Source organism: Mobula birostris, chromosome 2, assembly GCF_030028105.1.
Source record: "Mobula birostris isolate sMobBir1 chromosome 2, sMobBir1.hap1, whole genome shotgun sequence".
NCBI classification, from domain to species: Eukaryota; Metazoa; Chordata; class Chondrichthyes; order Myliobatiformes; family Myliobatidae; genus Mobula; species Mobula birostris.
Window position 1 is genome coordinate 119,779,440 of NC_092371.1, and position 15,901 is coordinate 119,795,340.

The 15,901-nt window shown below is 43.4% G+C and overlaps 1 protein-coding gene across 1 annotated transcript in view; it reads right to left on the reverse strand.

Annotated features, from left to right (window-relative positions):
* The window catches only part of mertka (c-mer proto-oncogene tyrosine kinase a), a 179,955-nt gene that overhangs the window by 116,300 nt on the left and 47,754 nt on the right, over window positions 1–15,901 (reverse strand). Inside the window, exons 3-4 of the mRNA XM_072246976.1 lie at window positions 12,835–12,935; window positions 8,181–8,354 (exon numbers count right to left, since the gene is read on the reverse strand). Coding sequence (XP_072103077.1) covers window positions 8,181–8,354; window positions 12,835–12,935 — 275 coding nt within the window. The remainder of the gene's footprint in view (window positions 1–8,180; window positions 8,355–12,834; window positions 12,936–15,901) is intronic.

Below are 15,901 nucleotides of genomic sequence, written 5' to 3' on the forward strand. Positions count from 1 at the left end.
CCTCGTAATATCTTATATACCTCTATCATATCTCTGCTATAGCCCTGGCAATTTCTGCACTTGCCTCCCACAGGGTCTGGGGAATCACCTTCTCAGGCCCTGGTGATTTATCCACCTTAATTTGCCTCAAGACAGCAAGCACGTCCTCCTCTGTAATCTGTACAGGGTCCATGACCTCACTGCTGTTTTGCCTCACTTCTGTTGACTTTGTGTCAGTCTCCCAAGCAAATGCAGATGAAAAAAAAAATCTATTTAAAAGCTTCCCCATCTCTCTTGTCTCCGCACATAGATTACCACTGATCTTCCAGAGGACCAATTTTGTCCCTTGCTATGCTTTTGCTCTGCAGAAATCCTTAGGATTCTCCTTCACCTCGTCTGCTAGAGCCACCTACTGTCTTCATTTATCCCTCCTGATTTCCGTCTCCAGTGTTTTCTTGCATTTCTTATACTCAAGAACCTCAATTTCCTTCTTTTCTGCATACACCTGGTATGCACCTCCTCCTTTTTCTCAACCAGGGCCTCAATATTTCCTAAAAACAAAGGTTCCCTAAACTTGTTGTCCTTTATTCTGAAAAGAACATACACGCTTTGGGCTCTCAAAATTTCACTTTTAAAGGCCTCCCACTTATAAAGTATACCTTTGCCAGAAAACATCTATGTGCATACGGATTTCAGCAAGGCATTTGATAAGGTACCCCATGCAAGGTTTATTGAGAAAGTAAGGGGACCTTGCTTTGTGGATCCAGAACTGGCTTGCCCACAGAAGGCAAAGAGTGGTTGTAGACAGGTCATATTCCGCATGGAGGTTGGTAACCTGTGGTGTGCCTCAGGGATCTGTTCTAGGACCCCTTCTCTTTGTGATTTTTGTAAATGACCTAGATGAGGAAGTGGAGAGATGGATTAGTAAATTTGCTGATGACACAAATGTTAGGGGTGTTGTGGATAGTGTGGAGGGCTGTCAGAGGTTACAGTGGGACATCGATAGGTTGCAAAATTGGGCTGAGAAGTGGCAGATGGAGTTCAACCCAGATAAGTGTGAGGTGGTTCATTTTGGTAGGTCAAATATGATGGCAGAATATAGTATTAATGGTAAGACTCCTGGCAGTGTGGAGGATCAGAAGGTTCTTGGGGTCCAAGTCCATGACTGTGTGGTTAAGAAGGCATACGGTGTATTGGCCTTCATCAACCATGGGATTGAGTTCAAGAGCCAAGAGGTAATGTTACAGCTGGTCAGATTCCACTTGGAGTACTGTGCTCAGTTCTGGTCGCCTCACTACAGGAAGGATATGGAAACCATAGAAAGGGTGCAGAGGAGATTTACCATGATGTTACCTGGATTGGGGAGCATGCCTCATGAAAACAGATTGAGGGAACTTGGCCTTTTCTCCTTGAGGCGATGGAGGATGAGAGGTGACCTGACAGAGGAGTATAAGATGATGAGAGGCATTGATCGTGTAGATATTCAGAGGCTTTCTCCCCAGGGCTGAGATGGCTAACACGAGAGGGCATGGTTTTAAGGATGCACAGTGCTTGGAAGTAGGTACAGAGGAGATGTCAGGGGTAAGCTTTTTTTTTTAAAAACGCAGAGTGGTGAGTGCGTGGAGTGGGCTGCCGGCGACAGTTGTGGAGGTGGATACAATAAGGTCATTTAAGAGACTCTTGATTAGGTACATGGAGCTTAGAGAAATAGAGGGCTATGGGTAACGCTAAGTAATTTCTAAAGTAAGCACATGTTCGGTACAGCATTGTGGGCCAAAGGGCCTATATTGTGCTGCAGGGTTTTTATGTTTCTGTGTTTGTAACTTATCCCAATCCACACTTGTCATATTCTTTCTGATACCATCAAAGTTGACCTTTTGCTTAATTAGAATCTCAACCCAAGAACCTGATCTATCCTTCTCCATAATTACCTCAAAACTAATGGCTTTATGATCACGAGATACAAAGTATTCCCCTTCACAAAGTTCTGTCACCTACCCTGTCTCATCCCCTAACAGGAGATCTAGTATCACACTCCCTCTAGTTGGAACCTCCATGTACTGATCAAGGAACTTTTCCTGAATATACTTGGCAAACTTTTTCCAATCCAGCCCTTTTATAGTATGTGGATCCCAGTGGATATGTGGAAAGTTAAAAATCACCTATGTAATGCCCTGGTTCACATGGTTCAAGTCTCACTAATGTCTACTATGTCATAATTCGCATGTGCTGATCCATGCCTTTCCTACAATACTCCTTGCATTAAAATGTGCATAGCTCAGAACATTAGTTCCACTATACTCAACCTTTTGATTCCTGACTTTGTACATAGGATTAAAAACATCTTTCTCCATAACCACTCCACTACCTGTTCTGGCACTCTGGTTCCCATATCCCTCCAACTTGAGTTTAAACCCCACCCACGCAGCACCAGCAAACCTTCCCGCAAGGATATTAGTCACCCTCCAGTTCAGGTGCAAACTGCCCCTTCTGTACACTTCCCATCTTCCCTGGAAGGGAGCCCAGTAATCCAAAAATCCGAAGCCCTCTCCCTGCACCTTCTCCTTAGCCATGTGTTAAACTGTACAACCTTCCTATTTCTGGCTTTACTAGCACGTGGCATGGGTAGCAATCCTGAGAGCGCAACCCTGGAGGCCCTGTCCTTTAACTTAGCACGTAACTTGCCAAACTCACTTTGTAGGAGCTCGTCACCCTTCCTACTCATGTCATTGGTACCAACGTAGACCATGATCTCTGGCAGCTCACCCTCCCACTTAAGAATGCCGTAGACTCGATCTGAGATATCCCTGATCTTGGTGCCAGGATGCAACATACTATCTGGGAACCTCTTTCGTATCCACAGACCCTCCCTTCTATTCCCCTAAGCATTATCACCACTGCTCACTTCTTCTCCCCCCTTCCCTTCTGAGCCACACAGCCAGACGCAGTTCCAGAAATCCAGCTACTGTGGCTTTCTGGCTTTCTTCTGCAAGGTCACTCCTCCCCCCACCCCAACAGTATCCAAAATGATATACCTGTTGTTGAAGGGAAGGACCAACAACTGGCCACCTACCCCCTTTCCCCCTCCTGACAGTCACCCAGTTGTGTGTGTCCTGCGTCTTGAGTGTAACCATCTCCCTGTATGTCTTGTCCATCAAGCCCTCAGCATCCTGAATGATCTGTAGTTCATCCTGTTCCAGCTCCAGCTCCTTAGCATGGCCTGTTGGAAGCTGCAGCTGTATGCACTTCTTACAGGTGTAGTTGTCAGTGACACTGGATGTCTCCCTGCCTTCTTCATACTGCATGAGGAGTTTTCCACTCTCCTGCCTGGCATACCCATTGCTCTAACTGTGCAATAAGAAAAAAAGAAAGAATAAATAACAAAATAAAATCTATGTATGGCCTATGCCTCTCCTTACTGAAGCCTTAATGAGCCAAAACCTCAACTCCCCACTCTAACATTGGCCCACTCACACAAAGGCCATTCTGCTTAAACCCAATTTCTCTTTATTGGACCTTGCCAAGTGTCTAATTTTGCGCAATCCAATGTTTCCTCGGGAACTGTGACGCACAAAATGTTCTGACTGCCCTTGCTCACTTCTTTTAAACTCTCTCCTCCTCTACGCAATCCAGTGTCTCCTCGGCAATAGTGACTTGTAAAATGCCAGTGTGGGAAGTGATTGAGGAGAGTCTGTGCTTCTCTGTTCAGAATGAGGAAGTGAGAATAACGGCGGGTGGGAAAAGTTTTAGTTTGAATCAGTGCTGAACACCAAATTCACAAAAAAATAATGCATTGTAACTAAAACCAAGAAGAGTTCACCTTTATATGGCAAAATTACAGCACAGCACAATGTTGTTCAGTCCCAACGAACATTCACATGTAATTCTAACAGCCTGATAACTGTAACTGAAGGATATTTGGCATGTCCTCAATGACACTTATCCATTTATTTTGGTGTAGGAGGAACCATGCGATGCATCAGAACTTGGTAAAGGCAACTGCTCTAACCAAGGCCATCATGCAAACCAGCCTCTCCTCCGCTGACTCCACCTACACTTCCTAACATAATCAAAGACCCCCACCCACACCACTCATTTTCTCTTCACCCTTGTCCACTGGGCAGAAGATAGAAAAGCCGGAAATCTCATACTGATAGGCTCAAGGACAGCTTCTATCCCACTGCTAAGACTATTGAATGGACCTCTCCTACACAAAACATGAATTCAGACAATAAATCTGCCTTGGCGCAAGCCTTGCACCTTATTTGTCTATCTGCACTGCACTTTCTCTGAAGATGACACAGGTATGATACCAATTCAACCAATGGCCAAATTCTGCCTCGTACTAGCTAGAAAAACAGTATTGGAAATAAATTGATTCAAAGGTTCATGTCATATCAAAGTATGCATCCAGTATACAGCCTGAAATTTGTACTCTTCACAGACATCCATGAAACAAGTAGCCCCAGAGAATAAATAATAAAAACACTGAAGCCCTCCCTTCCCACCTGCACCAGCAAAAGCACTGACCCCACCCACCCCCAACCATGCAAGCTACAGCAGAAGCCCCAGAGTCCATCAAAACTGCAGTCCACAGACCAGCACTTCAGTATCTCAGACAGGCTCTCTCCCCCAGCAATGGGGAGTTTCAGTACCCATTCAAAAACCCAGACAGCATCAAACCAGAGAGAGTCTCTGTAATGATACACACTCCCTCAGTACTGATGTGACAGGAAGTTAAATCAACTTCCATCTGTTTTTTAGGACTACAGGTTAAAAGCTCCTTGAACAAGCAGGGGAAAAAGAACTGTTGGAGTACAGAGGTTTGTTTATCGCCCTTGTGGTACGGTATCTTCTTTTGGGGGACAGGGAGTGCAGCAAATGTGTCACCAGAGTTACTAACTCATTTTTTTTTTTTAAAAAAGGGAACCACAGACATGCACAAATAATTGTCAACTCCTTGACTGAAGACAATGAAACTGTACAATATCCAAGGAAACTAAAATGAGAATTTTTTTTTTTTTTTTAAGGTCATTTGAAGTAAACCCTGACAAGGGGATGTGCATCAAAGTAAAAAATAGCTCCATTCTCCAAGTTGCAATTTTTTTAAATATTTTGGTAATTGGTTTATTAAGTTCTTTGAAGTAGCACAAAAATGGAGAAAAACAATATGCAGAAGACTGCTACTAATTCTTAAAGACATAAATTTGAGAATTTAAAAAGAAAGATAATAATTAATTTACAGGTGTGTGCTGCTTAACGTCCAATCGGACAACGTCCGTTCGCATACGTGTCAGTAGTCCCAATCGGAGAACATGATGTAGCGGACATAACCAATCTCGTATATCGCACGTCTCTTGAGTGTAGTAGCGTCATCTCTGTTTAATTTTCTTTCAAAAATATTACCATAAAGTGCATCATGGCTTCCAAATGCAGCAAAACCACTCCGAGTGATAGCAGCAGCAAGAAGCAAAGGAAAAGTATTGATTTGGAAGTGAAACAAAAGGTTATTAAACAATGTGAAGGTGGAAAACCAGTGAATGCGATTGCTCGGGATTTAGGCAGAAGAGATGGACCCAAACGCTGAACGCTTTTCACTGATAGGGAGGAATGCTCATACAGTGTTTGCTGCATATAGAGAAACTTACGGAAAGAAAAAGCAAACTAGGCAAACAACACTGGACATATTCCTGAAGACGCCAACACCTCCTGAAGAAGAGACTCAGCCAGGTCCTTCAGGCATTACAGGAGATGATACTATCATTGTTGGTGATAGTTCATCAATGCAGGGTATTCGACCTGAAACTCTTTCAGTGGAACACTGTGAGGATGTTGAGAACAGTGATGTGGATGATCCTGATCCTCTTTGATAAATTGTGTGTGATATAGACTAAGAAAGTGTTTACATAAAAGTTCAAACAGTGAAAAAAATTAAAAAGTTTAAAATGAAAAAAATTATAGTGTATGCATGTATTATAGTGTACACTGTACAGTTTTAGTGTAAGTTCTAGGCTATTTAGTCAATACCGGTACACTATAGTACTCCTTATAGGTTTGCCAAGTAAATAATATGGTGTTCGCACAACGTCCAAATCACATAACGTCCGATTTCACAGAATGTATTGTGGACATTAAGCAACACATACCTGTAATGTCTAGTTCTTCAGAGAACAGATTACAAAGAGTCAGCACACTGGCAATTAATGACAAGTTCTTCAAAACTAAACTTGTTATGAAGTTCTGAGACCAGCAATAGTCTACATTTTGCACACAATGCTTTTGGCTAGTGATTTCAATACAAGTTATGAAATGATTAGAGATTAAGGCAACTTTGTATGGAAACAATGACCCATTGATTGTGAACAATTCCAATGTTAATTGTAGCACCAGCTGAAGACTTTGTTGCCTGATGAAGACATGTTAAAGCTACCCACTAAATTGATATACAAAATGAGTCAGCAAGTACTGGTAAGGTTACATTCAAGGTTCATGACAGAAATGCTACTTCCTAAAATATATCCATTATTACAGCAGTGAAATAAGCCTATCAAAAAGACATTAGGAAATAAAAGACCATGGTTTACATAACATTCACAACTTGCAGCACATTGTGCATGGTCCAGTCTAATACTCCCCATTCTGTTCTCCACAAATTCACCTTGCAATATGTACCCATTTGCACTAGACTCTCATCAGGAGGCATTTCCACTACATCTCTGTTAACTGTATCGCACATCCCTCCCACCAGCCTCACCTCCACAGCGGCACAAACATTTGCAAGCAAAGAACAGTCAATGACTTCACCTGTAGGCATATACTAACGAGAACAGGAGAATGACCCAGAAGAATGCACGGCTGCAGATATAGTGCATGAGGGACACCTTCAGATTTCTGGATGACTGAGACAGCTTCTGGGGAAAGTGGGAACTCTACAAACCAGAAAGACGGCACCTGGACCAGAATAAGTCCGACATCTTTACTGGGGGAGGGAGAATGTAGGAGGTTAGTTATTCTCACAGAGTTACCCAGAATGGAATTAGGCCGTAAAAATCCATCTCAGCCATGCTACCTGAACAAGCCCCATCTCCCTGCACTTGACCCATATCCCTCGGCACCTTTCAAATCCACCACTAGGTTGCAGATGCCACTGGAAAAATTTAAAGCCAAATATGATTATATACTGTTGTTGGGAGGGTTTCATTCAGTATGGAAAAGGAATGGAACACAGAATGCCGATGGGACTGAACAGCAGCCCAATGCAGAAGGAAAACGAAGTCACCCCAGAGAGCAGAGCAATACATGATAAGAACTGAAACTACGAGTGGCCACAGGATGTAGGGTTAGGGGGTGGGGGGGGGGGGTTTACTTAAAACCTCAGAGGACCAAACAGGCATAGGCAAGATTACGAAAAATCCAAAGCATTTTAAGGGCACAAGGGTAATTAATCAGGGAAAGAATAATTAATGACCAAACAACCACTTTATTCGTGGATCAAAGGTTTTAAATAAATACCAGCTGGTGGCATTCATTATGGAGGTGATTGTAGCTGAAGATTTCAGGGAGTGAGAAAATGCAATTTTGGAACAATTTACTTCAAAAAGAAGAAAGGATCAGACTTCTCATGATTTTAAATGGATAAATCCCCAAGCCATGATAAAATGCATCGCCAGGAGGCAAAGATATCCAGGGATCGGAATGGGTTTTAATTTTTATTAGCCACAGCAAATGTGAGAGGATGACAGCAAATGTTTTGCCTCTATTCAAGGAGATGTGCAGAAATAAACCTGGATATTACAAGCCAACTAATCTAATGTCACTGGTAAGGAAGATATTGCAAAACGTTGAGGGAATCAAAATTAACTTGGACATGAGCCACAAAGATGGTGAACACAAAAAGTATCCAAATGAGCACTTTAAGTGCAGTGACACAGAAAGGGATTAGTTTGGATAACTACTTTATGGCTGCCACAATGTAGCAGTGGGTCAAATAGCAGCTCCCACAGGGATTATTACAGAGTATGACTATTTCCCTTGAGTTGTTGGTTCAAATCAAACACAATGAATCAGGTTTAAAATTACACAAAAAGAGCTATCTATTATCAAGTAAAACAATTTTCCCATTGGTTCACATTGTTTCAGAGAACGTTAACTACCAAGTATCTAATTTAATACATTAGAAAAGACTCCCATCATCAACTTACCGGCTATATTCAGAACAGAAAGAGTGGTGTTTGAAATTTTCTTTATCAGATTGCCATCGTGTAACCAGTGGATATCCACAGGATAAGGAGGGCCAACGGCTTCACAGGTGAGATTAAAGCTGGCATTTCTTGACACATTCTTTGACTCTGGCTGTTGAATAAAACTTGGCAAACCTGGAAGTATAACAGGATCATTTTGTTTTTTTTTAAAAAGTGGTACTCAGGTGCACATACTCTGCTTCATGTAGTCAAAAGTCTAAAGACATCCCAAGTACACACACCGGACTGACCATTCTACAACCATTTTCCTTGAGATACTCGTGCCAATTACCACTGGCTGTCTGATACAGAGAGCCTGGTATTTCAATAACATACCATGTACTCCTATGAATTCACTATTTTGTTTTCTCAGATTTTGAGAACATCCTTGACTTTTTTTCCCTTTCTCTTCCTGGCACTCTTTTTCTATGAAAGAAAGAGTGGCTATTTTGAGAGTCTGGGCTCAGGTGTGTGTATCATGTGGCAAGGAGTGACAGGAGCCTCAGTGCAGGGGATGTTGGCTGGGAGTAAACACCAACAGATCAGAGGTTCTGTGCTAAATCTAAGGTATTGACCTTCAAATAAACTATTCCTCAAATGGACAAGAGACATGCTGCAGTGTCCCGCCACGATCCGACAGGTTCTCCTGTAACCACGTGGGTTTCCTCCAGGTGCTCTGGTTTCCTCCCACATTCCAAAGACACACCTGTTAGTAGGTTAATTTGTCACTGGAAATTATCCTGTGCTTCAGCTAAGATTAGATCAGGGGATCGCTGGGCAGCACAGCTCGAAGGGCGGGAGGCCGCTAACCCGCGTTTTCGCTCAATAAATAAATAAATATAAATGTACTGAAGGTGGGGATGAATTTCATCATCAACCCAACTGCTCCACGTTTTGCCAGATGATAGTGCTGTGCGGTGTGGTTAAAGAACAGGGAAGGGAGGGCATTTCCTCTCATGCTTCAGGAAAAGGATCAGCACTGGCTTGAAGTTCAGTTTCCAAGCATGCACAACAACCATCATAGGCGTAAATGTAGTTAAGTTAGGAAGTCTGATGACTTTGGTTCTTAAGTTGAAGTTTGAACTATTTGCCGTTAAATTGGTCCATTATTCTCACAGGTACAGTGAAACGCTGTTTTGAATGAACTCCATAAAGGTAATTCCATCCCATCTGTACAGTGAGGACGTACAAGGGGAAAGCAACAACAGAATGCAGAGTAAAGTGCAACACTCACAGAGGAAATGCAGTCAGCCCAGACAATATGGTGCAAGGCCATTACCAGATAGATTGTGACACAAACAGCCCATTTTAGTTTCTCGGCACTCGCACAGGAAGCTTGAAGAGAGGTGCAGTACTGCAGTGAGAAAGACTGAACAAATGATCACGATGTACTTTCGGCTACGCCTCCCCCCCACTACCATTCAGGGCCCCAACCAGTCCTTCCAGGTGAGGTGACACTTCACCCGCGAGCCTGTTGGGGTCATCTACTGTATTCGGTGCTCCTGGTGTGGCCTCATGTATAATCGATGAGACCTGACACAGATTGGAAGACCACTTCGCCAAGCACCTACGCTCGACGGCCAGAAAACTGGGATCTCCCAGTGGCCACCCATTTTAATTCCACTTCCTATTCCCATTCCAACATGTCCATCCATAACCTCCTCTACTGTCACAATGAGGCCACACTCGGGAGCAACACCTGATACTCTGGGCAGCCTCCAACCTGATGGCATGAACATCGATTTCTTGACCTCCCGGTAATGGCACCCCGCCACCCCCGGCCTGCTCCTTCACCATTCCCCATCCATTTTCCCCTCTCCCACCTATCTCCTTGCCTGCCCATCACCTCCCCCCGGTGCTCCTCCCCCATTTTTTCTTTCATCCATGGCCTTCTGTCCTCTGCTATTAGATTCACTCTTCTCCGGCCCCGTATCTCTTTTGCCAATCAACTTCCCAGCTCTTTACTTCACCCATCACCTTGTGTTTCTTACTCCTCTCCTCTAACATTCTAGCTCTGGCTCCTCATCTTTTTAACTCTCCAGTCCTGCTGAAGGGTTTCAGCCTGAAATGTCATCGGCCCTTTCTACAGAGGCACAACTGAGAGCATCCTGACTGGCTGCATCACTGCCTGGTATGGAAACTGTACTTCCCTTAATCACAGGACTCTGCAGAGAGTGGTGCGGACAGCCCAGCACATCTGCAGATGTGAAATTCCCACTATTCAGGACATTTACTGCAACAGGTGTGTAAAAAAGGGCCCAAAGGATCATTGAGGATCCAAATCATCCCAACCACAAACCGTTCCAGCTGCTACCATCCGGGAAACGGTACCGCAGCATAAAAGCCAGGACTGACAGGCTCCGGATAGCTTCTTCCTCTAGGCCATCAGACTGATTAATTCACGTTGATACAATTATCTTTCTATGTTATATTGTGCATACTATTTATTACAAATAGTATGTATACATACTATTTGTTATAAATTACTATAAGTTGCACATTGCACATTTACACAGAGACGTAACATGAAGAGTTTTGCTCCTCATGTATGTGAAGGATGTAAGTAATAAAGTCGATTCAATTTCCATAGATGCTACCTAGCCTGCTGAGTTCCTCCACCATTTTATGTGCATTGCTTGGATTTCCAGCGTCTACAGATTTTCTGGTGTTTGCAGTTTTGTCTGACGCTGGTCTTCATGACGTAGTCACTGATGTAAATCCTTTGGTTAAATTCCTAGTGTGCAAACTGTTGAAGAGTCACCATAGGATGATGACTAATTTCTGCAGAGGTTTCCCACAGCCCCTCCTGACTGCAGCAGGTGGGACTGAAAAAGACCTGCAGTTTTCTTGAAGCTTGTCACGTGGTGGGAATAATCTGCACTGTGCCTCTTGGTGGGCAGAAACCACGGTGATTTAGGAAGTAGCTCTTCAGCAATGGGGAGGCAGCAGCTGAGAAGAACCTCGTTAACCATTGCCACATACAGTCCAGGAGCAGGAGCATGCACATCAATGCCTTTCCTTTAAGCCAGGGGTGGCCAACCTTTTACATCCCATGCATCAATTTTTTCACGCACGAGATCAAATATGCCATACAACTCTTGAACCCCAATTCGATTCTAGTAAAATTATGTTAATATAGAACTCGTGCATGAAAAAAAGTCACATCTGAACTCGTGCATCAAAAAATTGATGCATGGAATGTAAAAGGTTAAGCTGAACCATGGTGAGAATGAAAACGATAAATCAATTTACCCTCAGTCTAATTCTCAACCAATTGTACCAAAGCTCTTTAATGCCAGGTTATCAATGGCTACGATTCTCACTTCCAGAGCTTTGGCCTGTTTGGATCCAGAGCATAACGAGGACTGGGAAGAAGGGTCCGAGTTTCACATAAATGAAATGGTCTGGAGCAGAAATGTCAATTATCCATTACCACCTCCCCCCACCCCCCATGAATGCTGCCTGATACATCTCGTTCCTCCAGCAGAATGTTTATAGCTGTGAACTCAAATTGATCACTGGTATATAGCCTTTAGCAGCCCACATACCCCAGCCCCACCCTGATGTGGGTTATGACACAAGCAGGAGGATCCTGGGTTCAGGCATTGGCGATAAAGACAGAGGAAACATTCAGGGCTGAAACCCTTGGGTGTTCAAAACATCTTCTTCAGACCTTAACGTCTAAACTGGCTCATATCAGGCAAGATTCAACAAATAACAGACCTTCACATACAAAGCCTTTGGAAGAGGGGAAGGACAGACATATAGAACATGAGTGTAGGGTCCTTAAAAATGAGACCATATTGTGTCAAATCACTTTAATGTTGGAGTGAGTGAAGTACCTCCTCTGGCTCTCAAACCTGATGGTTTATTGGTAATAATTGTCCCCGACTCTGGCGGTGTGGGACCTGAGGCTCCTGTACCTCCTTCGTGATGGCAGCAGCGAGGAGACAGTACCACCTGGATGCATTCCTTTCAGATGTGCTCAATGGTGGGGAGGGCTTTACCATGATGGACTGGGCTGTATCCACTACTTTTGTAGGCTTTTCTGTTTCTGTACAAGGGCATTACTGTTTCCATACCAGGTCATGAAGCAACTGGTCAGTACACTCTCTGCTGTGCATCTACAGAAGTTTGTCAGACGACATACCGAATCTTCGCAAACTTCTAAGAGTGTCGAGGTGCTGCCTGCTTTTTTTGTCATGGCACTTATATGCTGGGCCCAGGACAGATACTAAGAAATGATGATGCCGAGGAATTTATATTTGCTGACCCTCCCCAATTCTGATCCCCTGATGAGGACTGGCTCATAACCTCTGGTTTCCTCTTCCTGCAGTCAATAACCAGCTCTTTGATTTTGCTGACGTTGAGTTAGAGGTTGTTGCTGGGGCACTATTCAGACAGATTTTCAATCTCCCTCCTGTACAATTCATCCAACAACAGTGGTGCCTCCAACCCACCTTCCATGAGAAACCGTACCAATTTAACAGGTGTGTATTTGCTGAAAAACTTCCAGCCGCCAATCTTTTATTTTTTAAACACTGCCAGTTACAGGATACTTTGCATCCTGTTACCAAAGGTGGCCCAAGCTGTGGTGGTGCAGCTAAACACATACCTTCTACTTCGAGGATTATCTTCTCCGACTCAAACAGCTCATCACCTACTTGTACCGAACAGTAATAAGCACCAGCATCAGAGCGGACTACATTTTCAATTCTGTGAAAACAAAAAGAGGTGACTCCCAACATGCAAAATCAATTAAAATAAAACAAAAGATTCCTAGTGCAACCTCACCCACTAAAAGAAACATTTTGCATTGGAGGCTATCAAGGAAAATCTTTTTACAAATATACAAACCCCAATTCACTCAAAACATTCAAGAGGTTATGCTAAGCCACTTCTATGCTTGAGCCAATTGATGAATATCTGTTTTGGGTAGTGCTTTTCAAAATCTATATTTCACTGCTGCAATGTTTGATGGTTCCATTTACTAGCAGAGAATGCATACAATATACAACCTGAAATTCTTACTCTTCACAGACAAACATGAAACAAAAGAAAAATCCCAAAGAATAGATGAGAAAACAAAAACGTAAGAACCCCAAAGCCCATTGCACCCTCCCACACACAATCAGCAGCAAGCAGTATTAACCATTTCCCTCTCTCCTTCCCCCCACTTATTCTAGCAGAAAGAATCAGCACTCCCACCACCCACCATGCAAGCAACAGCAAACAAGGCTGCCACACCTCGCTATCAGGTGTGGGTAAGCATGCCCAACAAGGGTCACCAGTTGGTAAAAAAAAATTATTGAAAGCCGCAGCAGCACATTAGTGCAAACGGGTCTTATTTAGTTCCAGGAAGAAGAAGTGCAAAAGCTGCCCAAAAGTTACAAAGAAAAAAAATATATATATTTACCAAGTAGACAAATGAAAAATAAACATACACGTACAAAAATTTACAAATATAGAGAAGCTTTCTCCACAACACACTTTGTCTTTAACTTTCCAGTATAACTATTCACCAATCATCAAATCCAACCTCCACACCTTTCCTGCAAAGCAATATTGAGGGTTTAAATCTGCCTCCATCTGGACTCGAAGGATCAAGAAATTCTACTGTTGGCTTGGGGGGGGTGGGGGGGAATCACGTGACAAGACAATAAATTTTTCAGATGCAAAATTGAAACATTTCATTGAATTGAATTGACTTTATATCTTATATCCTTCACATACATGAGGAGTAAAAATCTCTTTACATTACGACTCCATCTAAAGGTGCCATGTGCAATCATAATAATTTATAATAAATATAAAGTACACTCAAATCAGGGTGAGTTCATCATTCTGATGGCCTGGTGGAAGAAGCTGTCCCGGAGCCTGTCAGTCCTGGCTTTTATGCTGCGGTACCGCTTCCCGAATGGTAGCGGCTGGAATAGATTGTGGTTGGGATGACCTGAGTCCCCAGTGATCCTACGGGTCCTTTTTACACACCTATCTTTGTAATTGTCCTGAATCATGGGAAGTTCACAACTACAGATTCACTGGGCTGTCCGCACCACTCTCTGCAGAATCCTGCGATTAAGGCAGGTACAGTTCCCATACCAGGCAGTGATGCAGCCAGTCAGGATGCTCTCAATTGTGCTCCTGCAGAAAGTTCTTAGGATTTGGGGGCCCATACCAAACTTCCTCAACTGTCTGAGGTGAAAGAGGCACTGTTGTGCCTTTCTCACCACACAGCTGGTGTGTACAGATCACGTGAGGTCGTCTGTGATGTGGATGCCGAGGAACTTAAAGCTGTTCACCCTCTCAACTCCAGATCCATTGATGTCAGTAGGGGTTAACCTGTCTCGATTCCTCCTGTAGTCCACGACCAGCTCCTTTGTTTTTGTGACATTGAGGGAGAGGCTGTTTTCTTGACACCACTGTGTCAGAGAGATGACTTCTTCCCTGTAAGCCACCTCGTTATTATTTGAGATAAGGCCAGTCAACGTAGTGTCGTGGGTAAACTTAATTAGCAGATTGGAGCGGTGGGTGGCGATACAGTTATGGGTATACAGGGTGTAAAGGAGGGGACTCAGTACACAGCCCTGAGGGGCTCCTGTATTGAGAGTCAGAGGATTGGAGGTGAGGGAGCCCACTCTTACAACCTGCTGGCGATCTGACAGGAAGTCCAGGATCCAGCTGCACCAGGCAGGGTCAAGGCTGAGGTCTCTGAGCTTCTTGTCGAGCCTGGATGGAACCATGTTGTTGAATGCCAAACTGTAGACCAAGAACAGCATTCTCACATCAGCATCCTTCTTCTCCAGATGTGTAAGGGATTCTAACATCCTTCAGTTTTATTGCACAACAAATGCCTTAGTTAAACCTACAGATCAGTGTCCATATGCTCAGATAAATACAAGTTTGCCTCTCTACCCGTGGTGTCGCCTGGGCAGGGTGTAGTCCACCTGCTCCCACAAACACAGGCATTATTTTAGGACGCTCGAAACTGCCCTTCTTTTGGGCCATTCTGCTGTCTGCAAACTGAAGTAAAGGTGTGAGTGAAGATAAATGAAACTGTTTGGAATGTCTGTGTCTAGAATCTTTATTCTTATGAGTTATAAACCAGTAGAGCACGTTAAGGTTATTGTTTTGATTAGCCAAGCACGAGATAGTTTTACTGTTGGGGTGCATACATGACGAACTCCCAAGAACTGCAGAACGGGAGGGCAAAGTGAGTGAACTACTGGAGAAACTGGACCAGGGACAGAATGAGGAGGAGTGACTAACCGGGTAAGGGGGGCAAGGTTAGTGGGAGAATTAGCATTGCCAACCTGCTCTGTCACAGAGACCATGATCTACAGCCCTACAAAAAAAAAACTGTTCATCCTACAGTTTACCATTTCTATCTTTGTCTAGAGAGATGTAACATCTTCCACTTTTCCTTTTGCATAAATGATATCTATAATATTTATTATGAATAATAATTTTCCCCAATGTTCACTGTTATTTGGAGCAATTCATCGTCAGTACCAAATTTCTTTTCACAACAACACTGCCACTGTTTCCACATAACAAGATCTTTAAACTGCTTAACTTAAAACACCAAATGAATGCAGGAAACCTCTGGTGATGGAGAGCTCGTGACCAGCTACCAGAACATGAAACGTCTGCACAGCCAGCTCATTCAATAGATTCATCCA